Source organism: Rhinopithecus bieti, unplaced genomic scaffold (assembly GCF_001698545.2).
Source record: "Rhinopithecus bieti isolate Rb0 unplaced genomic scaffold, ASM169854v2 scaffold_20101, whole genome shotgun sequence".
Classification (NCBI taxonomy): Eukaryota; Metazoa; Chordata; class Mammalia; order Primates; family Cercopithecidae; genus Rhinopithecus; species Rhinopithecus bieti.
Genome location: NW_016810242.1, coordinates 548,288 through 572,120, shown reverse-complemented (window position 1 = coordinate 572,120; position 23,833 = coordinate 548,288). Strand labels below are relative to the sequence as shown.

Genomic DNA, 23,833 nt, shown 5'->3' with positions numbered 1-23,833 from the left:
TTTTTTTTTTTTGAGACGAAGCCTTGCTCTGTCACCCAGGCTGGAGTACAGTGGCATGGTCTCAGTTCACTGCAACCTCCGCCTCCCAGGTCCAAGCGATTCTCATGCCTCAGCCTCCTGAGTAACTGGGACTACAGGTGCACACGGTCGTGCTCAGCTGATTTTTGTATTTTTTAGTAGAGGCGGGATTTCACCACGTTTGCCAGGCTTGTCTTGAACTCCTGACCTCGTGATCCACCCGCCTCAGCCTCCCAAAGTGCTGAATTACAGGCGTGAGCCACCACGCCCAGCCATGACTTATTTTTTAAAAAGTCTATTCTCGCTCTGTTGCCCAAGCTCGAGTGCAGTGGTGTGATCTCAGCTCACTGCAGCCTCTGCCTCCTGGGTTCAAGCAATTCTCGTGCCTCGGCCTTCCAAGTAGCTGGGACCACAGGTGTGCACCACCATGCCTGGATAATTTTTTTATTTGTAATAGAGACAGGGTTTCACTACATTGGCCAGGTTCGTCTTGAACTCATGACCTCAAGTGATCCGCCCACCTCGGCCTCCCAAAGTGCTGGGATTACAAGCGTGAGCCACCTTGCCCAGCCTGAAATTAAGCATTAAAAATTCATTAGTATACCTTTTCTGCAAAAGAGATAAACTAAGTGTACAGATAAAGTAAATGAAATTATTTTTTCCCTATTGATCAACAGAATCATTCTTTTCAAAGTATGTGTTTTTTAGGTTCCTCAAGGATTGAGAGTAGGAAAGGATGGCTCAGGCAGACAGGGAGAAAAAAAGTTAGTAAAAAGGGCTCTGATTCCTACTTGTGCTTTAAGCTGAGCAGCTCTTTAATCTGTTTTATATTGTAGGGTTTAAAATAAGTTAGGTGAGGGAGGACTGGGTTTTTTAATGTTTCTGCTACTCTTTCTTAACTGAGACTTCTTTTTAATTGTGGGAAAATGTACAGAATTTAGCTGAGACTTCTTTAAAATTGTATTTTAAAAAATTGTTTTAATTATTTTAAATTACTGACAATTGTGGTTTAATCTAATGTGCAGTTAGGTAATTGCTATTTCTTTGACTCTAGGAGGATATCACAATTGCTTATTTATCTATTATGGATTGGTGAGGATTGGAGAGATTATTCACAAAGTAAAGAGTAAATAATAATGGCTTACATTAGTGCATCTTTAAGGTTTTATTCAGGTTGGAAACCAGGGCCAACTGTATGTGATAGAAAATAGGAAGTGATATCTTCTAATTCCTCCTCAAATCATGAACAAAGATCTGACAACTAAATTGAGAGCAGGTGTTAAGGGGAAATGCTTCCAAAGTATTCCATATGTGTTTGTGTAACGGATACTTGGCTTGCTCTCTCTTTGTCAAAGAGTAGCTTTCTTTCAGTTCTCTAAAACAGTATATTGAGATAACGCCAAAGGCTTAACGGAAGTAAAAGATTGTTTAAGTATTGCTATTAAAATTAATAATGAGGCTGGGCACAGTGGCTCACAGCTATAATCCCAGCACTTTAGGAGGCCAAGGTGGGCAGATCACTTGAGGTTAGGAGTTCGAGACCAGCCTGGCCAACATGGCAAAATTTCATCTCTACTAAAAATATAAAAATCAGCCAGGTGTGGTGGCGCACGCCTGTGGTCCCAGCTGCTTGGGAGGCTGAGTCATGACAATCACTTGAACCCAGGAGGCAGAGGTTGCAGTGAGCCACGATCACACCACTGCACTTTAGCCTGGGTGACAGAACAAGACTCTGTCTCAAAATAAATAAAATTAGTAATGATATCTGTATGAGGTAAATACTAGTAACCAGTGGACCTATGTATGTTTAAATGGTCAAAATTTATTTCCTGCCTAAGAAAAACCTAACAGGTATCTTCCCAACTTTTCTTCTCACCCCAGTCCTGTCACAGTATCCAAAAGCTAGGGCATTGATGACTTTTATAAACTCTCAAGCATCTGAGAAGCCTAAAGATAGAATTCAGGATTTCTGAAATTCAGTTTGATGTCCGATTGGCTGTATTACATATGAGTCTTCTTCCTGTATGTCTTACTGCTTTTTGGAACACAGTCTAGACTGATTGTGTCCTAATCTGTATCTTAAAACATTGCCTCATTAATAATAGTCATTTTATTCTTGCTTTAGTAAAGGTAGTGAAATATTCATTAAACATTTAATAAGATATTCTTATATCTATTTCATCTGATCATCTTAACATATTGATGATTGCCTTATCGGTGGAAATGTCTGTGGTTCTGGTTTTTATGTGTTTTTTGTTTTTTGTTTTTGTTTTGTTTTTTTTCAGTAATCCTACAGGAAAATTATTTGTTGTACTAGAAATTATTCTGTAATATTTACAGAAATAACAGTTAGTACACACTTTTGATTAGCTTCAACACTTAAGATGTTAGGAATTGATATACCCGTTAAACATTTACCTAATGTGTTCCTAGACTGGCAGTTTCTTTCTCTGTTTATTTCAGATAAAACAATGAAACAATGAATGCTGATTTAAGTAGATAAATTTTTTTGTTTATTTACCTTTGTTTTATCACCTGGGTTGATAGTTACACATAATTTTTTTTTTTAAAAAAAGAGTTCATTCATAAAATGGATATGTAAACACAATAAAAGTATATTACAAATTCTATACAAAACAGCTTTTGAATGGAAATAGAATTATATGTACCTGACATCTCTGTTCTGTCTGCGTTTTAAATGTGCAGTTTCCCCTAACTCAGGGAGGGAAAGAGAGAGATGGAGAGAGAGAAGAAAGAGCTCCTCTTTAACTCCAGCTTCTCATTCCTCTGAAGTCTGGTTTCTGCTCCTACCCCTACATAGAAATTCTTCTCACTAAGATCGGTAGCAACCTCATGTCACTACATTCAAGCCCTTGTTTTATTTGATCTCTCAGTAGTAGTCAACATTGTTGACCACTCACTTCTGGAAAAACTTTCCTCGTTTGTATTCTAAAACAACACCCCTGGTTTTTTTTTACCTCTCTCATCTATAGTTCTCAGTTGTCTTTTCTTTGAAATGTTGGTATTCTTTGACACTCTGTTCTCTTGTCACTCTCTAAATTCCCCATGGGTTGTTTTGTCCATTTAGTTATTCTGTTTAAATAGCAGACTCCTAAATATTTATCTCAATCCCACGCTTAGCTAAAAAAAACTCCAGATATTTCTGTTTTGCTTACTGGAAATTCCTATCTCAGTATTCATTGCCACCTCAAACTTAACATCCAGAGCTCAATCCATTTTTCCTTTGCAAACCCATTACTTTATCATCGTATTTTTAAATTTCCTGTTGATGCAGTGGTCCAAGCCACGTATCTCATTCTTCACATTACATTGAATCATGTATGTTCTACTTACTAAATATCATCCTCTTCTTAAAAAATCATATTGCAGAAGAATTTTCCTTTTTCTGGCTCCTCTTTTACCATTCACATTGTAGTCTACTTCACCAAGGCTTCTGCCACCATAATTCCACTTAAAGTGTTCTTGTCATCATCACTAAATTACCTCCATATTGCTGAATTAATTGATCTAGTCTGTTCTTTTTCATTACTATTTAATACAATTGACCACTCCCCTATTTCTTCCATCCTTCTCTTTGTTGTTCTCCCTGCAGTCATATCCAGCTTAGGCAGGAATCGAGTTATCTCTAGTTCAAGCCATTACTGTAACCAGGCAGCTTAACTTCAAAATTGATTTTAAAACTTTTTTTTTCCCCTTGTGTATCAAGATACAACCTTGAGGCACACATTGTACTCAGCTCAATTATTGCATGCCTTTCTTATCAGGCTTTCCCTTTTTAAACACCTGCCTTCCCCCCAAAACATGGAAGTGGTTATTTTGGATAGGAATCGGACCCCTTCCCTTTAGTTTTGGTTAATTAAGTGTTTGTCTTTCTATCAGACCTCATCCTTGTTAATTGGACACTGCAAGCTGCAACCATTCGGACCTGCATTTGGTTACATTACCTGTATCACTGGAGTAACCTCTTGCCTGAATACTCAGCTCTTCTCTACTTGTTTCCCTTCAGTTTGTTCTGCAGACAGCAGTAGGGATAATATTCTTTCAGATAAATTTATCCCACATTCCTGCTTTGATCTCTTTCAAACTTCTCTAGATTGATCCTACATTATTTCATGCTGCTCTCACTGTGCAGCTTCTCTGCTTTAGACATTCTTCCCCTGGCTCTTACCACAGCCAGCACACACTGTTCAGTCTCATCTTAAACATCATCTCCTCAAAGAAGCCTATTGAAAACCCTCTGTCAAGGAGATTCGCCCAATCATTACCTTTCCTCTTTGTCTCATTGTTATCACTTGATCTGTATTTTATTTATTACATAATTGTTTTTGTCTGACTCTAATACTTGAATGTAAGCACACAGAAAAGTAGGGACTTTTCTTGTTCATTATTGTATCCCCCACGATGTCCCTTACAACTGCACGTAATAGATTTTCAATAAATACATGTATTTAAAATATTAGTACAAATAGACATATATTAGTACTAATATAGTATGTATATATGTATAGTGTACATATATATGTATGTGTATACATACACACACATTGTTTTTTGCCTAATTTTTTTGCACAAGTTTTTGGAATACAAAGCCAGCATAGAGTTTTTATTTCAGATTTTTTTTATTTCAGATTACTTACCACTCTCTGAATTTCTTAAATTCAGAGTATTAAATTCAAAGTATTAATATGACAATGAAAAATAACACACATTTTAGAAATAAAGTATAACAATTATTTACATACAACATTTATGTTGTGTTGGGTGTTATCTGAATTTCTTAAATTCAGAGAGTGGTAAGTAAGGTGAGGTCTCATTTAGGACCCTTAGATTTTAATTTTTTAAAAAAACGTGTATTTTATTATGAAACTCTCATTCTTTAGCAGATAGTTTTGTTTGTAAATGTCCATATGGCCTTAAAGAAATGATAATTACAGAATGTAACCACCTGTTTTGAGGGTAATGACTTCTAACAGATAATTAGAATAGTTTTCCAGTAAATGAATGACTTCCATTTAATAGAGATAAAGGTTGCAACTAGGCAGCATAACTTGTGCTGTTGAAATAATAAATGATTAAGTAGCTAATTTAGCACCCAGAATCACTTTCTCTGAACTGCATTGATGAGAGTGGACAGTGCTTGACACCCTGATGGTTGTGTAGGAATTGGTTGGGTGGGGTCCTGGAGCAGAAGTCTGTAAAGCAGCCTTTCAAATGTAAGCACAGCTTCCCACTTGATCTCAGTAGTCAGATGTATTCTCTTACTTTCTCCTTTCTTCTGTTCCCTCTTTTCACGTCAAATCAAATTCTGCTTGCTTTTTGCTATGAAAGTTCATTCTGTACCCTTTATTATCCACTGAAAACATGAAGATAAAATACAAATACTTTGTATATTTTGAGGGAATGGAGAAATAGCTTCATATAATTAATCAGTGTTCCCACTCCAAAATTAAAAGAGCACTTACTGGAATGAACTCTTAATCAATGATTGTAAAATCAGGCTGAGTAATGTTTCATACAGCTATAAAACATACATACTTTTGGCAGTGACTTAACTAAAAAAGCCGCAGGTACTTTCCTGGAATAACCTTCATAGTTTTACATGTGCATGTATTTAAATAAGTCTAGAATTTTAATTTTTTCTGGAAGCACTGCTTTCAAGGTAAAACACTATGTTAGTAATAGTGAGGTATACCAGCTTTAAAAGGTCCTTTTTTATAAATAATATATGAAACATTTTCTCATACTTCAGTTAAAATTCTGTGTCTGATTTTGACTTTTTACATATTACATGGTGAGTTGAAATACGTTTGTAGTCTTTGTAAACCATTTCAGTCCAAAGAGAATTATAATAAAATAATTTATTTATGGTAATCTAATGTAACAGAAATGAGAAATTATACGAGGAGAAAAACTACAGCAGGAAGGAGAACCAAGTAGGTTTGCTTGTTAAATGAAACTTAAATCCTTTATATTCTTTATATTGATTCATTAAGACCAAATAAGATACCACAAACAGCAAATAGAAAATTTTATATTACAAGATTAGATTTCAATTATCTCTTATTTCAGAACCCATCATCATCTTGTGCTTTTCCCCGTAGCTAAGTAAATTTCTGAACCCTATTTTCTTTTCTTTTTATAATCATATATTTTTGGGGTGAGTTACATCTCAGCTCTCTGTACCCTTGGGCATCTGCTGATTTAGCCAACCTTGGATTGAAAACATTTAGGAAAAAAAAGTATTAATATGACAATAAAAAATAACACAAATTTTGGAAATACAGTATAACAGTTATTTACATACAACCTGTATGTTGTATTAGGTGTTATAAGTAATCTAGAGATTATTTAAAGTATATGGGAGGAGGTATGGAAGTTATAAGCATATACTAGGTCATTTTGTAAAAGAAACATGAACATCCATGGATTTTGGTATGGAGGGCATGGGGATTCGAAACCAGTTCCCCTGAGGATACCTAGGGATTACGTAATGCAATCATGTGTCGCTCAAAGATGGGATGCATTCTGAGAAATGTTGTCATTAGATTTTATCATTGTGCAGACATCATAGAGTATACTTATACAAACCTACTGCACACCTAAGCTATATAGTAGAGCCTATTACTCCTAGGCTACAAACCTGTATAGCTTGCTAGTGTACTGAAAGCTGTAGCCAATTATAGCATAATGGTAAGTATTCATGTATCTGAATATAGGAAAGCTACAGCAAAAATACAATATATGATTTAAAAAAAATGATATACCTTTATAGAGCACTTACCATGAATGGTGCTTGCAGAACTGGAAGTTGTTTGGGGTGAATTAATGAGTGGTGAGTGAATATGAAGGCCTAGGTCATTACCGTATACTTAGGCTATACTAAATTTATTTTTTAATAGCTTTTTGTTTAGTAATAAATTCACCTTAGCTTAATGTAATTTTTTTACTTCATTAACTTTAAAACTAAAGTTTTTTGACCCTTCTTGGCTGGGCGTGGTGGCTTACATCCATAATCCCAGCACTTTGGGAGGCCAGGGTGAGTGGATCACTTGAGCTCAGGAGTTCCAGACCAGCCAAGTCACATGGTGAAACCCCAGCTCCACAAAAACTTAGTGGAGCACGGTGGTGCACACCTGTAGTCCCAGCTACCTGGAAGGCTGAGGTGGGAAATTCACCTGAGCCCAGGAAGTCGAGGCTGCAGTGAGCCATTATTGCACCACTGTTCTCCAACCGATGGCCCAGGCTGAAGTACAGTGACTATTCATAAGCACAGTGTTAACACACTGCCGCCTCAAACTTGAGCTCAAGCAATCCTTCTGCCTCAACCTCCCAAGTTGCTGGGATACAAGTACACACCACTGTGCCCACCTTCCTGAGGCTGTATTACAGTTTTTTTTTTTAATTAATAGAAGGAGTACACTCTAAAATAATGATTAAAAAGTACAGTGAATACATAAGCCAGTAACACAGTTGTTTATTATCATATATTGTGTACTGTACGTAATTGTATGTGCTATACTTTTATTTTGTCAATGCAGTAGGTTTGTGTACACCAGAATCACCAAAAACTTAGAATAATGTGTACAAAGTTACTAATAGCTACAAAGTCACTAGGTGATAGGAACTTGTCAGCTCTATTATAATCGTATGGGACCATCATCATGAAATGTCATTATCTAGCATGTGACTGTATATAAATGCATTATAATAAATGTCTGTGTGTATTTTATTCCTAAATTCCCTCTAGCCATAAAACAGTTACTGTTTTGAAGCTCACATTTTGAATAACTGGACAATTTGAATCTCACATTGTCTAGAAAGATTGATCTGTTTGTTAAGATGGTCTGACAAGCATACTGTGTGCTTTATGGAGTATATGAATGAGAAAAAAAGTAAGAAAGGGAAGATTAACTCACATAATTAGTGAATGTGAACATAACCATCTTAAGTATTCAGAGTTTATTATTCTATTTCGGTTACTCTCTTCCCTTTAACAGAAATGAAATTTCTACTTACTACACCATACGTATTTGTAGATTATTAATTGGTTTAGTTATTTTCTACCAAAACTGTCAAATAGAACTGCAGTAATAGTTCTAGCTACATTTGGTTGCTGAGCACTTGAAATGTAGCTGGTTTTACTGAGAAATTAAGTTTTACTTTAGTTTTATATAACTTAAATAACCACATGTGGCTAGTGACTACTGTACTGGACAGCATGATTCTAATTTTATAAAGTATAGGTTTTGAATTATTGCCACCACATTATTTTGTTTTTCACACCAATGAAAACTTTGAGATATCAACTGAAACTGAGATAAATTAAAATCTGTTTCAATTAGAAAGCATGTTTAAAGGGGGATATTAAGAAGGATTAAAGTTCTGTTTTCACTATTCCCCACAACTAAAAATCAGCCTTTAAAATGTACTTTAATCTGTCCCCAGGCTCCTATCACCACTGAGGAAATGTTGACATTGATAGTTTTATTTCTATAAATGGTGATATTATTGACATCACCTTGTCATCTAGCATTGATTTTCTATGAAGAATCAGGTATTAATTAATCTTGTTGGCTTAAAGAAAGTATTTGTACAGTTTTTGTTACTTGGTTATTTGCTGACATTTGACATGTAGCTGTGTAAAAAATAAAATGTATTTGTTTTCGTCTTAATGGCCGTGGAAGTAGCATCATTTGGCTTAACAATTGAAATAAAAGAGATAGATTCCCTTTATACTGAAAAGGCCAGAACGTCATTTAAGTAATCAAATTTAGCATCACTATTGGAACAAACATGTGCCTCTTCTTTTGATGTGGTAGAAAGGACCATGTTTATAGTATTTGTGCCAAAAACATTTAATTTGAACATAATAATAAGAAAACATTTAGACAACAGCTGTCCTGAATGCTTCAAATATAACAATATTATGAAATGTTTTATATAATAGGCCAGAGACATGGAAACTAAATATAATGAGTGACCCATTAGTAAAAACTTAATAAATATTCAGACTCTTTTTTAAACAGTTGGGAGATATCTGAATATAGGATGCATTGTATATTATATCAATATTAATTTTCTTGAGTGTGATATAATGATATCGTGTACATAGGAAAGGTTTTGTTTGTAGAAGGTAGAGGCTGAAGTTTTTAAAAGTCAGATATCCTGACGTTTGAAACTTAAAGTGGTTCAGAGGTATAGGGGGCAGAGAGAGAGAGACAAGAGGCGGTGTGTGTTTGGGGTGTGAGTAAAGCAAATAGGGTGAACATTTACAGTTGGTGAGTCTAGAATAAATTGTGCAAGGTTTTTCATTGTGCTGTTCTTTCAACTTCTTTGCAGATTGGATTTTTTTTTAAAGCTAAAAGGGGAAAAGTAAAAACAGAAATGGACTATAGCCTAACTCCTCATTATTAAGCATACTTTTTCAATTATGGCAATACTTCAGAAATATAAAGACACACCCTCCTTTATAAAGGAAAGAAAATTATTGTGGACTCCACCCCCAAGTAACCAAAACTTACAACTTAACATCATAATGTTCTTACAATATATATACAAATGTAAAGCTGTAGACCATCTTCATATGCCCCTGTCTAAGTAACTATAACTCAGAACAAATTCTAATTATTAATAAATGCAATAAAATATATAAAATCAAGAAAATTCAAAATAACAATATGATGGTATAATAACAACAATAATCAGATTAACTGGTATATAGTTTGCTGAAAATAAGTCACCACTCAACATACCAAACTGGTTCTGAGTACTCCAATACAGTTTCTTTTGAAGTTGTCACATCTGTAGAAACATCTGTCATTTGATAACTCCTGTAAAAACCTTTGTGCAGTACGCAGTTTTTAGCTACTGTAATACTTTTGTGCAGTACACAGTGACATAATTTAACCTTTACTTATACGCCTTCATCTTTTACATATTACACCCCTTTTGTATTCACTTGAGAATATGTTAGTATATTATTATACAGTACTATGTTATTTTTATAATATCAAATTATTCTCACCTTATGAAATAACTTGAGAAATTACTTATTAAAATGTTTTTGATTGTGAAATATTAGAATGTTATTACTCTTTGACCCAACTGAAAATCTCCATGGAAAAATATGTGTCCATACCCACAGTATTGTTGAAAATAATCAGATGCAGTATCACAGCTGTGTCAGACTCTATTTCCAGTTGGGCAATCACGGACACAGCCAAAAATTGAAAACAAAGATGTGGACAACAAAACAGCCACAGGTGAGGGTCAGGAAGCTCTGACATGTACCTAGTTGTAGAATGCTATGCACATGTGCCAGGTGTAGTGTGCATATCCAGGAAAAACTGCACAGAGCCCCAGTCTTCACCTCTGGTTGACCATGAGGCTCTGTGTAAGCAGGAAGTGAAGGCTAAGGCAGATTTAAGCTTTGAAGGCATTCCCCAACATACACACAAATCCCCTTGGCAAAGGGTAGAAGACAAGGACATCTTGTTACTACTAAGTGTTGCTGACCCAGGAACGACTCCTACTCAGCTGGACTTAAAATAAAACAAAATAAACTCATTAAAGATGTCCAGTGGCTCCACGCAGTAGGAATTATAGGCTGAACAGATTTAGTCCCAGGGAAGTCATTAAACCACAAACTGCAACACCACCAACAGCAAAAAGCTGAGCTAGAAGAAAACCAAGAGGAAGAACTGAGTCCACAATTGCCACATAATATTTTCCAAAATGTCTGCTTTTCAGTAAAAAAAGGTATACACAAAGAAGAAAACTTCTTAGTAGAAATTATCCTAGCTATAGGGCTTATTAAACAGAGACTTTAAATTACCTATTACAAATATGTTCAAAAAGGTAATTAAACCACAAAGAGTTAAAGAAAATATGACAAATATACTTTATCAAATAGAGAATATTAACAAAATAAAACAAATAAAATTCTGTTGTTAAAAGTATCATAACTAAACATGAAAAATTCATTAGAGAGGTTCATGAGAAAATTTGACCTGTCAAAAGAAGGAATCAGTAAACTTGGAGATAGGTCAGTTGTGATTATCCATTGTAAAGAATACAAAGAAAAAAGAATGAAAGAAAAAATGAACTTCAGAAACCTAGAGACACCATCAAGCATGCCAACATTTGTAGATTTCCAAAAGATGAGGAGAGAGAAAGAAAGAGGTAGAAAATATTTGAAGAAATGATGGCCAATATTTTCCCAAATTGGATGGAAAACATCAGTCCACACATCCAAAAAGCACAGTAAACCGCAAACAGGTAAGATGTACACCTCAACTCATCATAGTGAAACTCTTGAAAGGCAGGGAGAGAATCCTGGAAACAGCAATCAAAAAGTCGCTCAGCAAGTACCAGGGATCCTCATTAAAATTAACGTTAACATTTCTGATGATTTCTCATCAGAAACCATGACTGCCAGCAGGCAGTAGGATATGTTTAAAGTATTGAAAAGAAAGGATTGTCAATAAAGAATTTCATATTCAGCAAAACTATTCATCAAAAATGAAGGGGAAATTAAGATATTCCCAGATAAATTGAGTGAGTTCTTTGTCAGGAGACCTACCCTATAAGAAATAGTAGAGAGAGTTCTGCAGGCCGAAATAAGGGGATACTAGACTGTAATGTAAGTCCACAAAGTACTAAGGAGAACTGGTTGAGATAATCATATCGGTATATAAAAAAGATAGTTTAGATGAATTTTTTGTAAAGAATTTTTATTCTGATTTAACCCTTTACTCATTTGCCCTGAGAATACTTGCTGGCGGCACTTGCGGCTGCAGTTGTTTACCTTGAGATAACTTTGTCACGAAGTATCTCGCTTTTATTATTATTTTTACATCACTCTAGTATATCAACTTTGGAAACAACAGACATCATTCTATCTATAACATTCTGTTTTTAGTAGTGGTATTTCCATTTACACAAATGAAAATCGAGAAAATTTGGCAGAGAATTACTATACTCAGTCGCTGAAAATGTCAAATCCTAGAAAACATAACATTCTTATGCGTGATGTTAACATTGTACTCAAATACTTGCTTGCCAGAGGTTCATTTGATGAATCCAATTTTTTTGAAATAGATGATTCTGATGATTCAGACAATTCTGATGTTAGTTCTTTTTAGAAATGACTCCCAAGAACAGTTTTATATTTTATTTTCACACTAAAATTCAGTCAGATTTGCAGCAGCCTTGAAGAGAGTGTTTATGTAAAATTAAATGAACTTTGGCAGCAAACTGCACTTTCTTTTTTCTAAACTGGAAAAGGGTTGAAAGACAATTGACTAAAATAGTAATTCTAAAACTATTGATGAATATATAACATAGAAAGATGTAGTATGTATGGCCGTAATGTTTCAGAGGATGAGGGGGAAAGGAGCTGGAGCTATATTGCAGCAGAATTTTGTTACAGTATTGAAATTAAATTAGTGATCATCTGAACTAGGTTATTTTAATGTAACATGCCAATTGTAATCCCCAGAAAAACCACTATGAAAAATAACTTCTAAAATTTACTAAAACCTAAAATGATACACTAGAAAATATCTGTATAACACAAAGGTAATAATGGAGGCATAAAAGAGCAAATAACGTAAAAAAACATAGCAACATTGCAGGTAAAAATTCTACCATATACAGGTTGAGAACCCTTTTTCCAAAATGCTGAGGACCAGAAGTGTTTTGGATTTCAATTTGTTTTTATTTTGGAATATTTACATTGTAGAGTCATACAAGGTATAATGCCATTTCAATCAATGAGAGACCACATATATGACAATGGTCCCATAAGATTAAAATGGAGGTGAAAAATTTTAAACTTCTAACGTTGTCATAGCCGTTATAACTTCATAGTGCAGACATTACTCACATGTTTGCAGTGATAATAGTGTAAATAATTCTATGCTACCAGTTAAATACAAGTATAGCACACCTACAGTGAACTCAACTTTTGACAAAGTTGCCAAGAACATACACTGAAGAAAAGACAGTCTTTTCAATAAATGCCAAAGGGAAAACTGGATATGCATTTGCAGAAGAATGGAACTAGACCTCTGTCTGTCACCATATATGAAAATCAAATCAAAGTGGATTAAAGATTTAAATCTAAGACTTCAAACTACAAAACGACTACAAGAAAACACTGGGGGAGATCTCCAGTACTTTGATCTGAGCAAAAATTTCTTGAGTAATACCCCACAAGCAGCCAAAGCAAAAATGGACAAATGGGATCATATCAAGTTAAGAAACTTCTCTGCACAGCAAAGGAAACAGTCAACAAAGTGTGGAGACGACCCACAGAATGGGAGAAAATATTTGCAAACTACTTATCTGACAAGTGATTAACCACCAGAATATATAAAGAGCAGACAATTCTGTAGGAAAAAAAATCTAATAATCCATTTAAAAATGGGTAAAAGATTTGAATAGACATTTCTCAAAAGAAGATGTGTAAATAGCAAACTGGTATATTTAAAAGTGTTCAACATCATTGATCATCAGAAATGCAAATCACAGCTACAATGAGATATTATCTCATCCCAGTTAAAATGACTTTTATCTAAAAGTTAGGCAGTAAACCAGTGCCGGTGAGGATGTGGAGAAAGAGAACCCTTGTACAGTGTTGGTGGGAATGTAAATTGGTACAACCACTCTGAAGAATGGTTTGGAGGTTCCTAAAAAATTAAAACTAGAGCTACCATATTACCCAGCAAGCCCACTGCTAGGTATATACCCAAAAGAAAGGAACTTATGTATGAAAGAGCTGTCTGCATTCCCATGTTTTTTGCAGCACTGTTGACAGTACCCAAGATTTGGAAGTAAACTATGTATCCATCAACAGATGATTGAATAAGGGAAATGCGGTACATATACACAATGGAATACCATTCAGCCATTAAAAAAAAAAAAAAAGGATGAGATTCTGTCATTTGCAACAACATGGATGGAACTGGAGATCATTATGTAAAGTGAAATAAGCCTGGCATAGAAAGACAGACATCACAGGTTCTAACTTATTTGTGGGATCTAAAAATGAAAACAGTTGAACTCATGGACATAGAGAGTAGAAGGATAATTACCAGAGTCTGGGAAGGTTAGTTGGACTGTTGGGGGAGGTGGAGGTGGTTAATGGCTACAAAAAATACACAGAATGAGTAAGACCTAGTATTTGATAGCATAACAAGGTGACTGTAGTGAATAATAATTTAATTGTCCATTTTAAAATTAAAAGTGTATAATTAGATTGTAACACAAAGGATAAATGCTTGAGGTAGATATCCCATTCTCCATGATGTGATTATTAAGCTTTGCATGCCTGTATCAAAACATCTCATGTTCCATGTAAGTGTATATACCAACCATATACTCACAAAAATTAAAACCTGTTCAAAAAGTCTAGCACATACAATTACATATACTACATAATACTTGATAAAGATAATAAACAACTATATACTTGTTTATTATTTACTTTTTACCATTATTATAGAGTGTATTTCTTACACTTGTTTTTTTAAGTTACAATATAATAACCTCAGGCCCTTCAGGAGACATTCCAGAAAAAGGCATTGTTATCAGAGAAGATGACAACTCTGTGCATATTATTACCCTTGAATACTTTTCAGTGGAACAAAATGTGGAGGTGAAAACAGTGATATTGGTTATCCTGATCCTGTGTAGACCTAGGCTAATTTTCTGTTTCTTAGGTTTTAACAAAAAAGGTTAAAAGCTTTTCTGTTTTAATTTTTTAACTAATAAGGATATATAAAAGGAAATACTTTTGTACAGCTGTAAAATGTATGTGTTTTTTAAGCTAAGTGTTATTACAAGAGTCAAAAAGCTTAAAAAATTAAGTTTATAAAGTTAAAAAATTACAGTAAGGTAAGGTTTTTTACTGATGGAAGAACACTTTTTTATAGTAAATTTAGTGTAGCCTAGGTATACTGTTAACATTTTAGGCCTTCATGTACATTTACCACTAACTCACCCAAAACAATTTTCAGTCCTGCAAACTCCATTCATGGTAAATCCCCTGTATAGGTGTGTACCATTTTTTACCTTGTATATTGTATTTTTACTGCAGCTTTTCTATATTTAGACACATAAATATTTACCATTGTTACAGTTGCCTACAGCATTCAGTACAGTAACGTGATACATAGGTGTGTAGCCTAGGAGCGCAATAGGCTATTCCATATAACCTAAGTGTGTAGTAGTGTGTACCATCTAGGTTTGTGTAAGTACACTGTATGTTCACACAGTGACAAAATTGTTGAATGATACATTTCTCAGAATGTATCTCCATTGTTAAGTATGCATTATTGTACTTCCTGTTCAGCATCTCAAATCCAAAATCTGAAATGCTCCAATGAAGCATTTGGAACTTTGATTGTCATGTTGGCACTCCAAAAGCAAGGATTTGGGATTTTTGGATTTCAGATGTGCAACCTATTAATATATTGAATGTAAGTATGTTGAACATTGTAACATTCAGGGATTGGCAGAATGGGTTTACAAAAAAAATTAGAATCCAACTTTATGCTGTCTACAAGAGATAGACTTTAGATTCACAGACACAAATAGGTTACAGTAAGTAACAGGATGAAAAAAGATACACCATGTAAGTAGTAATCAACAAAAATGGTAGAATGGCTATATTTAGGTCAAACAGAAAATACTTAGAGTAGAAACCAGTACTAGAAACAAAGACATTTTATAATGGTAAAAGGATGAATAGTGAAAAGATACATCAATTATCTACATGCCTAAAAACAAACTTTTTGTAGATACATGAAAAGAAAATCTACAGTATTTAAGGGAAAAGTAGATAATTTTACTGAAGTTGTTGAAAAATACTCCACTTTTGATATTTCATAGAAAAACTGGACAGAAAATCAGCAAAGTTATAGAAGGCTTGAATAACATTGTCAACCTGACATAACAAACATCCAAAGATCACTTCACCCAACAGTAGTAGAACATACATTCTTCTCAAGCTTTAAACAGTCTCCAGGGGAGACCATATTTAAGACTGAAAAAAAGTCAATAAATTTAAAATGATTGGAGACATACAAAACAGTTTTCTGACCAAAATGGAATTAAATTAAAAATCAACAATAATTACTTTGAGACATCTGCAAGTATTTGGAAATTACATGACACATTACTAAATATCCCATTAGTCAAAGAAGAAATAACAAAGGAAATGTAAAAGGATTTTAAACTGAATGAAAATGGAAACACATCATATCACAATTTGTGGTGTCAACCAAAGCAGTGTTTATAGAGAATTGTGTATCCTTAAGTGTCTGTCTTTAAGAAGAGTAACAAAGCTAACTGAAGACAAGCAGAAGGAAGGAAATAATAAAGATTATCATAGAAATTAGTGATAGAAACAGACAGGAATAGAGATTGCCTATGATGGTGGATGCCAAATGAGTGATCTTATTGGAGTACAGAAATATTATAAAACTGATTTATGGTAATGGTTGAACTGCTGGTTAAATGTAGTAAAGATCATGGAATTGCATGCAATATTTTGAGCGTGTGCATTGTATACAAAATATGTCTAAATAATTTTTTAAAGCAAATGTGGGAAATAAGATTATATGGCATTATGTTTATACAGATGTCCCATAATGTTTATATTAACATTTTTTAATGACGCCACTAAAACATAGATTGATTTTTAAGTTTCCAATTATTTTGACCCCTTAATACTCTCTTTCTAGAGCCAGTCTTATTTTTGAAAAGAATTCCTTTTCCTTTGTTTTCTGGCTGTTAGAGATTAGACATTCTATGTGAAACTTTTAATGAAAAAAACAAAAACCAGTTAAAATTAACTTTGCTTTTCATTTCCGCATTTACTACATTTATCTAATTTTGTTTTGTTTTAGATCACTGTGTCCACTACTATGATCTTCGTAACACTAAACAGCCAATCATGGTATTCAAAGGACACCGTAAAGCAGTCTCTTACGCAAAGTTTGTGAGTGGTGAGGAAATTGTCTCTGCGTGAGTATTACTCTCCTCAGAGGTTAAGGTTAATACAGAGCTCTGTACTTAGACCTACCAGTTTGTAATGTCACTGAGGATGTATGTAAACTATAACATTGGAGTATACGTGCTTTTTCTTAAATAGTATTTTTTTTATCTTGTCCAATGAAGATAGTGTGGATTCTGGTCTGTATTGTGCTCTTCTATATGTAAATTGTGGATACAATCCTGAAGATACTAGTTTTTTATATACCCTCCCCCCTTATCTCATCCTCCTGTGTTTAATTGCATTTGAACTTCAGATTGGATTTTAGCTATTGCTTCTTAAAAAGAGATAAACAACATAGTTGATGCAATATAATGAGAAGTTTTTTTTTATTAAAGTCAACTAATGTGTTATTGTATATTTTATCTACTTGCAGTATAGTAGTAGAATTATTTTTGGTTTTAAATATTACTTGGTTGGCTTTTACACTGACATGTTAATTTCTCTGTGATTTCATGGTGGTTTTAAATAATGTTGAAAAGAAAACTTTTTTTTTTTTTAGCAGAGTCTCGCTCTGTCACCCAGGCTGGAGTGCAGTGGCGTGATCTTGGCTCACTGCAGCCTCTGCCTCCCAGGTTCAGGTGATTCTCCTGCCTCAGCCTCCCAAGTAGCTGGGACTACAGGCACATGCTACCACTCCCGGCTAATTTTTGTATTTTGAGTAGAGACAGTTTAGCCGTGTTGGCCAGGCTGGTCTCGAACTCCTGACCTCAAGTGGTCTACCTGCCTCGGCCTACCAAAGTGCCGGGAATACGAGCGTGAGCCACCACGCCTGGCTGACAGATGAACATTCTAACTCAGTCTGGCTCCAGAGACTGCATTCTTAACCAGCAAACTGCATTGCCTCTAATTAGTAGTGATGAGTTTCGTGTCAAGAAATTTTAAATATGTTCTTACTCTTTGTACTTTTCCTCAGCTCTACAGACAGTCAGCTAAAACTGTGGAATGTAGGGAAACCGTACTGCCTACGTTCCTTCAAGGGTCATATCAATGAAAAAAACTTTGTAGGCCTGGCTTCCAATGGAGATTATATAGCTTGTGGTAAGTGAAATCATCATTTCCAGGAACTTTTTAACAGGTATTTGTTACTGAAATTGAACTCAAGGGAAATAGACTAAATATTAAGTTAAGAAATAGTCTGTGCACTCAGAAGATAGTATAATAGACATGATGCCCCAGCATTATTGATTGTCCTTGTGTTGTACTAGAAGAGCATTAGTCCTTCCCTTTTTTATTGTGTACAAACCCTGAACACCTCAAATACCTGAACACCTGATTTTTAACTGTTTTGTAGTTGTTCTCCATTATAACATAATTCTTTAGATACTGCATAGGAGACTGAAAAGGTTAAGTTCTGTTAGTAATATTTCTAATTTTGGAGACGTTATGTGTCTTCTTAAGCTTGATATTCATTTTCCCTTATCTGCTGTTCTCTCCATGAAGTAATCTATTTGCATAGTATTGATCTGTTATTCTAGGACTTTTATTGTTGATAATTTATACAAATTTAAATAAGAAATAGAAAAATCAAATTTGATATTATTCAAATGCTCTGATATATCTAATGCCTGAATATATGAGCTTTGATCATACTTTTAAATGACTTGGCCTTTATTCAGCAAAGTTGACTTTCTCCACATGTGTATGAGACTGCCAAAGCAAATATCTGGAACAATTATCCTATCTTAATAGATGGCTCAAAAATACAGTTCATAGACCATTAATCAAATAATTCCTATACTGAGAAATGGAAATAAATTGTGTAGGCTATTAAAATCTGCCTATGTAAGTGTTGCCACTTTCTTTTACCTAAGTGGAAATCTTTCTAAATATAATTTCAGATTCTTGCTATAATAACATATATCTGGTTCTACTATAGACTATTAGCTTGGTGCAGAAGTTGAAAGTAATGACAAAACCCACAATTACTTTTGTACCAACCTATATAAATGATTTTATAGGGTAATTTTAGCCTCAGAATTATCAATATTGTTGTATCATTTAACATTGATTGTTTCTTTAGATTAGTAAAGTATAGGTTTTGTCCAAGAATCCTTTTCTTACATGATTTCTAATGAGTCCTGTAATCTAGCCTTTCAAATTTGACCATAAAAGATCTTTGAGCTAAAACTTTGGGTGATAATTACTATTAGAATGTGATGTTCTAATTCTGAGTTTTCCTATTCTAAAATATTATTATTATTATTATTTGTTTTCAGGAAGTGAGAATAACTCTCTCTACCTGTACTATAAAGGACTTTCTAAGACTTTGTTAACTTTTAAGTTTGATACAGTCAAAAGTGTTCTGGACAAAGACCGAAAAGAAGATGATACAAATGAATTTGTTAGTGCTGTGTGCTGGAGGGCACTACCAGATGGGGTAAGTTTTCATATCAGTTTTTTCACCTTGGGATCTCATATTATGCATTATGTATACACAGGGTTTGATTAAAATTTAAAATATAAATTGGTGTGTGGTATGTACTATTTTTAAAACTTTGTAATGTGTCACCAAAGACAATAGGCATTTTAGGTAGTGACTGAAATGCACAGTGATAGAGCAATGTCATGGTGTCATCGTGTCCCTCTGTGACCCATAGCATCTAGTGCATATCTCAGTTATAACCATTACCATATTGTCTCTTCATATCTCTTCTGTAAGACTGGAAAATCCTCCAGAATACACATTCCGTCTCTTCTTTATTGATTATGTGCAGTATATGCTTGATAAACATTAAGCTGAGCTGGTATTTTAATAGGGAGAAAAAGAATTGGTGCAGGTAAAGGAGAGTGGCCTATATGGTCCTCTAATTAAATACTATTTCAAAGTAGAATTGCGTTCTGCAAAATACATTTATATGTGAATATTTAAGCATATTTAGTTTATTGATGAGAAAGTTATACTACTGGGTTGTATGAAGAGAAGTTGCCTCAAACTTTTCACTTATGTTTTAAAGTATAAGGTTTTTCGTAAGTTATATAAAAAAATAATTATTGTTACTATCTTGATTTGTATAAACATGAGTTGTTTGTATTTTAAAATAGCTTTTAGGTGGTTAGTTGGGTTTATTTTGACAAAATAAAATTCTGACAAAATTCTGACTTGATATGTAATTTAAGAATCCAAGTTTCAGGTATAGTTTCACTTTAATTAGATATATTCTATTGCTGTCCTAAAATTTGCTAATTGACAGACTAGGTAATTTGGACCAACCTTTCCTCCAAGTAAAATTAGAAAAGTAGGACCAAATATATGCATTTTAAAAACAAGAACCTGTTTGAAAGCATTGGAAAGCAAACAAGACAAGACACAATTACTGGATTTGGATTGTGACCCTGGCTTTTGAATCTGCTTTTCCCCTGTGAGCATTTGTCAGTTTTGGTGGGGTGGGTAAAAGCACTTATACTAGCTTCACAGGGTTGCAGGGACTAGAGCTCAGTGCCTGACATTGTGTGAGTGACTACTTTTTTTTAAGTCCCCACAGAGGTATATTATAGGTGAAACCAGAAGATAAGCCTTCGTAGAGATTGCATCTGAACTTCATATCAGTCTCTGAAATTGAATTGAGGTGACCCTTGATTGCTAATATCCACAGGATGCAAACTTAAATCCTCTCTGAAAAAAGATAAGATCATCTAAGTGGTTTTTTTTTTTCAGTTTTGTAACTACAATAACTAGGGCACAATAAAAAATAAACAGACATAATAAAAGATAAGACAGCACGAATTAAACCAGCCTCAGCAACAGACTGTAGAAACAGTCACAGCAGCTCTAAATATTGGAGTTATCAGACAGCTTGAAAGTAGCTATGCTTACAAGATGAAAGACAAGATTGAAAATTTTAACTGAGAACTGGAAACTAATTTTAGAATGAAAATATCATTCTGCTCCTGGCCCCTTCCAAATTTCATGTCCTCACATTTCAAACCTAATCATGCCTTCCCAACAGTCTCCCAAGGTCTTAACTCATTTGAGCATTAACTCAGACGTCCAAAGTCCAACATCTCATCTGAGACCAACCAAGTCCCTTCTGCCTATGAGCCTGTAAAATCATCAGCAAATTAGTTAATTCCTAGATACAGAGAGAATACAGGCATTGGCTAAATACAGTCATTCCAAATGGGAGAAGTTGGCCAAAACAAAGCTACAGGCCCTATGCAAGTCCAAAATCCTATGGGGCAGTCAAATGTTTAAAGTTCCAAAATGAGCTCCTTTGACTCCATGTCTCACACCCAGGTCACGCTGATGCAAGAGGTGGGTTCCCATAGTCTTGGACAGCTCCACCACTGTGGCTTTGCAGGGTACAGCTTCCCTCCTGGCTGCTTTCACAGGCTGGCATTGTCTGTGGCTTTTCCAGGTGAACAGTGCAAGCTTTTAGTGGATCTACCATTTTGGGGTCTGGTGGATGGTGGCCCTCTTCTCACAGCTTGCCTAGGTGGTGTCCCAGTAGGAACTCTGTGTGAGGGCTCCCACCCCACATTTCCCTTCTGTACTGCTGTAGCAGAGGTTCTCCATGAGGGCCCCACCCCTGCAGCAAACTTCTGCCTGGTCAGCCAGGCATTTCCATACATCTTCTGAAATCTAGGCAGAGGTTTCCAAACCTCAATTCTTGATTTCTGTGCACACGCAGGCACAACACCACGTGGAAGCTGCCAAGACTTGGGGTTTGCACCCTCTGAAACCATGGCCCAGGTTCTATGTTGGCCCCTTTTAGTCATGGCTGGAGCAGCTGGGACACAGGACACCATGTCCCTAGTCTGCACACAGCATACGAACACTGGACCTGGCCCAGGAAACCACTTTTTCCTCCTAGGTCTCTGGGCCTGTGATGGGAGGGGCTGCTCTGAAGACCTCTGACATATCCTGGAGACATTTTCCCCATGCTCTTGGGGATTAACATTCGGCTCCTTGTTACTTATGCAAATTTCTGCAGCCAGCTTGAATTTCTCCCCAGAAAATGGGATTTTCTTTTCTGTTACATTGTCAGGCTGCAAATTTTTCAAACTTTGATGCTCCATTTCCCTTATTAAACTGAATACCTTTAACAGCATCCAAGTCACCTCTTGTATGCTTTGCTGCTTAGAAATTTCTATCAGATACCCTAAATGATCTCTCTCAAAGACAGAGTTCCACAAATCTCTAGGGCAGGGGCAAAATGCCACCAGTCTCTTTGCTAAAACATAACAAGAGTCTGTTTTGCTCCATTTCCCAGCAAGTTCCTCATCTCCATCTGAGACCACCTCAGCCTGGATTTCATGTCCATATCAGTATCAGCATTTTGGTCAAAGCCATTGAACAAGTCTCTAGGGAGTTCCAAATTTTCCCATGTTTTCCGGTCTTCTGAGCCCTCTAAACTGTTCCAACCTATGCCTGTTAACCAGTTCCAAAGTCACTTCCACATTTTGGGGTATCTTTTCAGCAGCACCCCCCTTCTGGTACCAATTTTCTGTATTAGTCCATTTTCACACTGCTCATAAAGATATAGTCAAGACTGGGTAATTTACAAAAGAAAGAGGTTTATTGGACTCACAGTTCCACGTGGCTTGGGAGGCTTCACAATCATGGTGGAAGGTGAAGGGCATGTCTCACATGACAGCATCTCACATGACAGCAGAAAAGAGAAGAAAGTTTTTGCAGGGAATCTCCCCTTTTTAAAACCATCAGATCTCATGAGACTTATTCACTATCATAAGAACAGTTTGGGAAAGACCTGCCCCTGTAATTCATTTACCTCCCACCGGGTCCCTTCCACAACATATGGGAATTCAAGTTGAGATTTGGGTGGGGACACAACCATACCATATCAGAGGAGTCATTTTCATTCCTTTAAGCCATCAGTTTTTCTTTTTGACAAATAATAATTGTAAGTGTTTGTGTGATACAGTGTGGTGTTTTCATACACATGTACATTATGGAATGATTAAGTCAAACTAATGAGAATATCTGTCATCTCACATGCTTTTTTTTTTTGTAGTGGGAACATTTAAAATCTTATTCTTTTAACAATATTGAAATATCCACTACATTTTTGTTAGCTACAGTCACTCTGCTATGCAGTACATCTCAAAATTTACTCTTTTGTCTAATTAGCTGAAACTTTGTAGCCTTGGACCAACATCTTGGCATCCTCCCACTCCCATCCCCCACCTCTGGTAACTACCATTCTATTCTCCATTTCTCTGAGTTCAATTTTTTAAGATTCCACATATAAATGAGATCATGCAGTGTTTCTTTCTGTATGTGATTTATTTTACTTAGCATAATGTCCTCCAGGTTCATGTAAAGCTGAATAGTATTCTATTATATACAGTTTAACCTTGAACAACGTGGGGACAAGGGGCACTGACCCTCCACTCAGTTGAAAATTCAGGTATAATTTGATTCCCTGACCCAAAAGCTTAACTACTCATAGCCTACTGTTGACTGAAAATCTTACCAATAACATAAACAACCCACATAAGCTAGAGAAAATAAAATATTATTAAAATCATAAGAGAAAATATAGTTACTGTTCATTAAATGAAGTGAATCTTAAAGGTCTTCATCCTCATCTTCACATTGAGTAGGCTGAAAAGAGGAGAAAGAGGTGGGGTTGGTCTTTCTCTGGAGTGGCAGAAGAGGAAGAAAATTTGCATATAAGTGGTTCCTCATAGTTCAAACCTGTGTTTTTCCAGGGTCAACTGTATACCATGTTTTCTGATCCATTTATTTGTTGATGGGCACTTAGGTTGATT

At 35.2% G+C, this 23,833-nt stretch overlaps 1 protein-coding gene across 1 annotated transcript in view; it reads left to right on the top strand.

Moving 5' to 3' along the window:
* Nucleotides 1-23,833, top strand: part of COP1 (COP1 E3 ubiquitin ligase) — a 259,480-nt gene that overhangs the window by 186,257 nt on the left and 49,390 nt on the right. Inside the window, 3 exon segments of the mRNA XM_017891684.1 lie at nucleotides 16,953-17,070; nucleotides 18,015-18,139; nucleotides 19,318-19,478. Of these exon segments, the coding sequence (XP_017747173.1) occupies nucleotides 16,953-17,070; nucleotides 18,015-18,139; nucleotides 19,318-19,478 (404 nt within the window).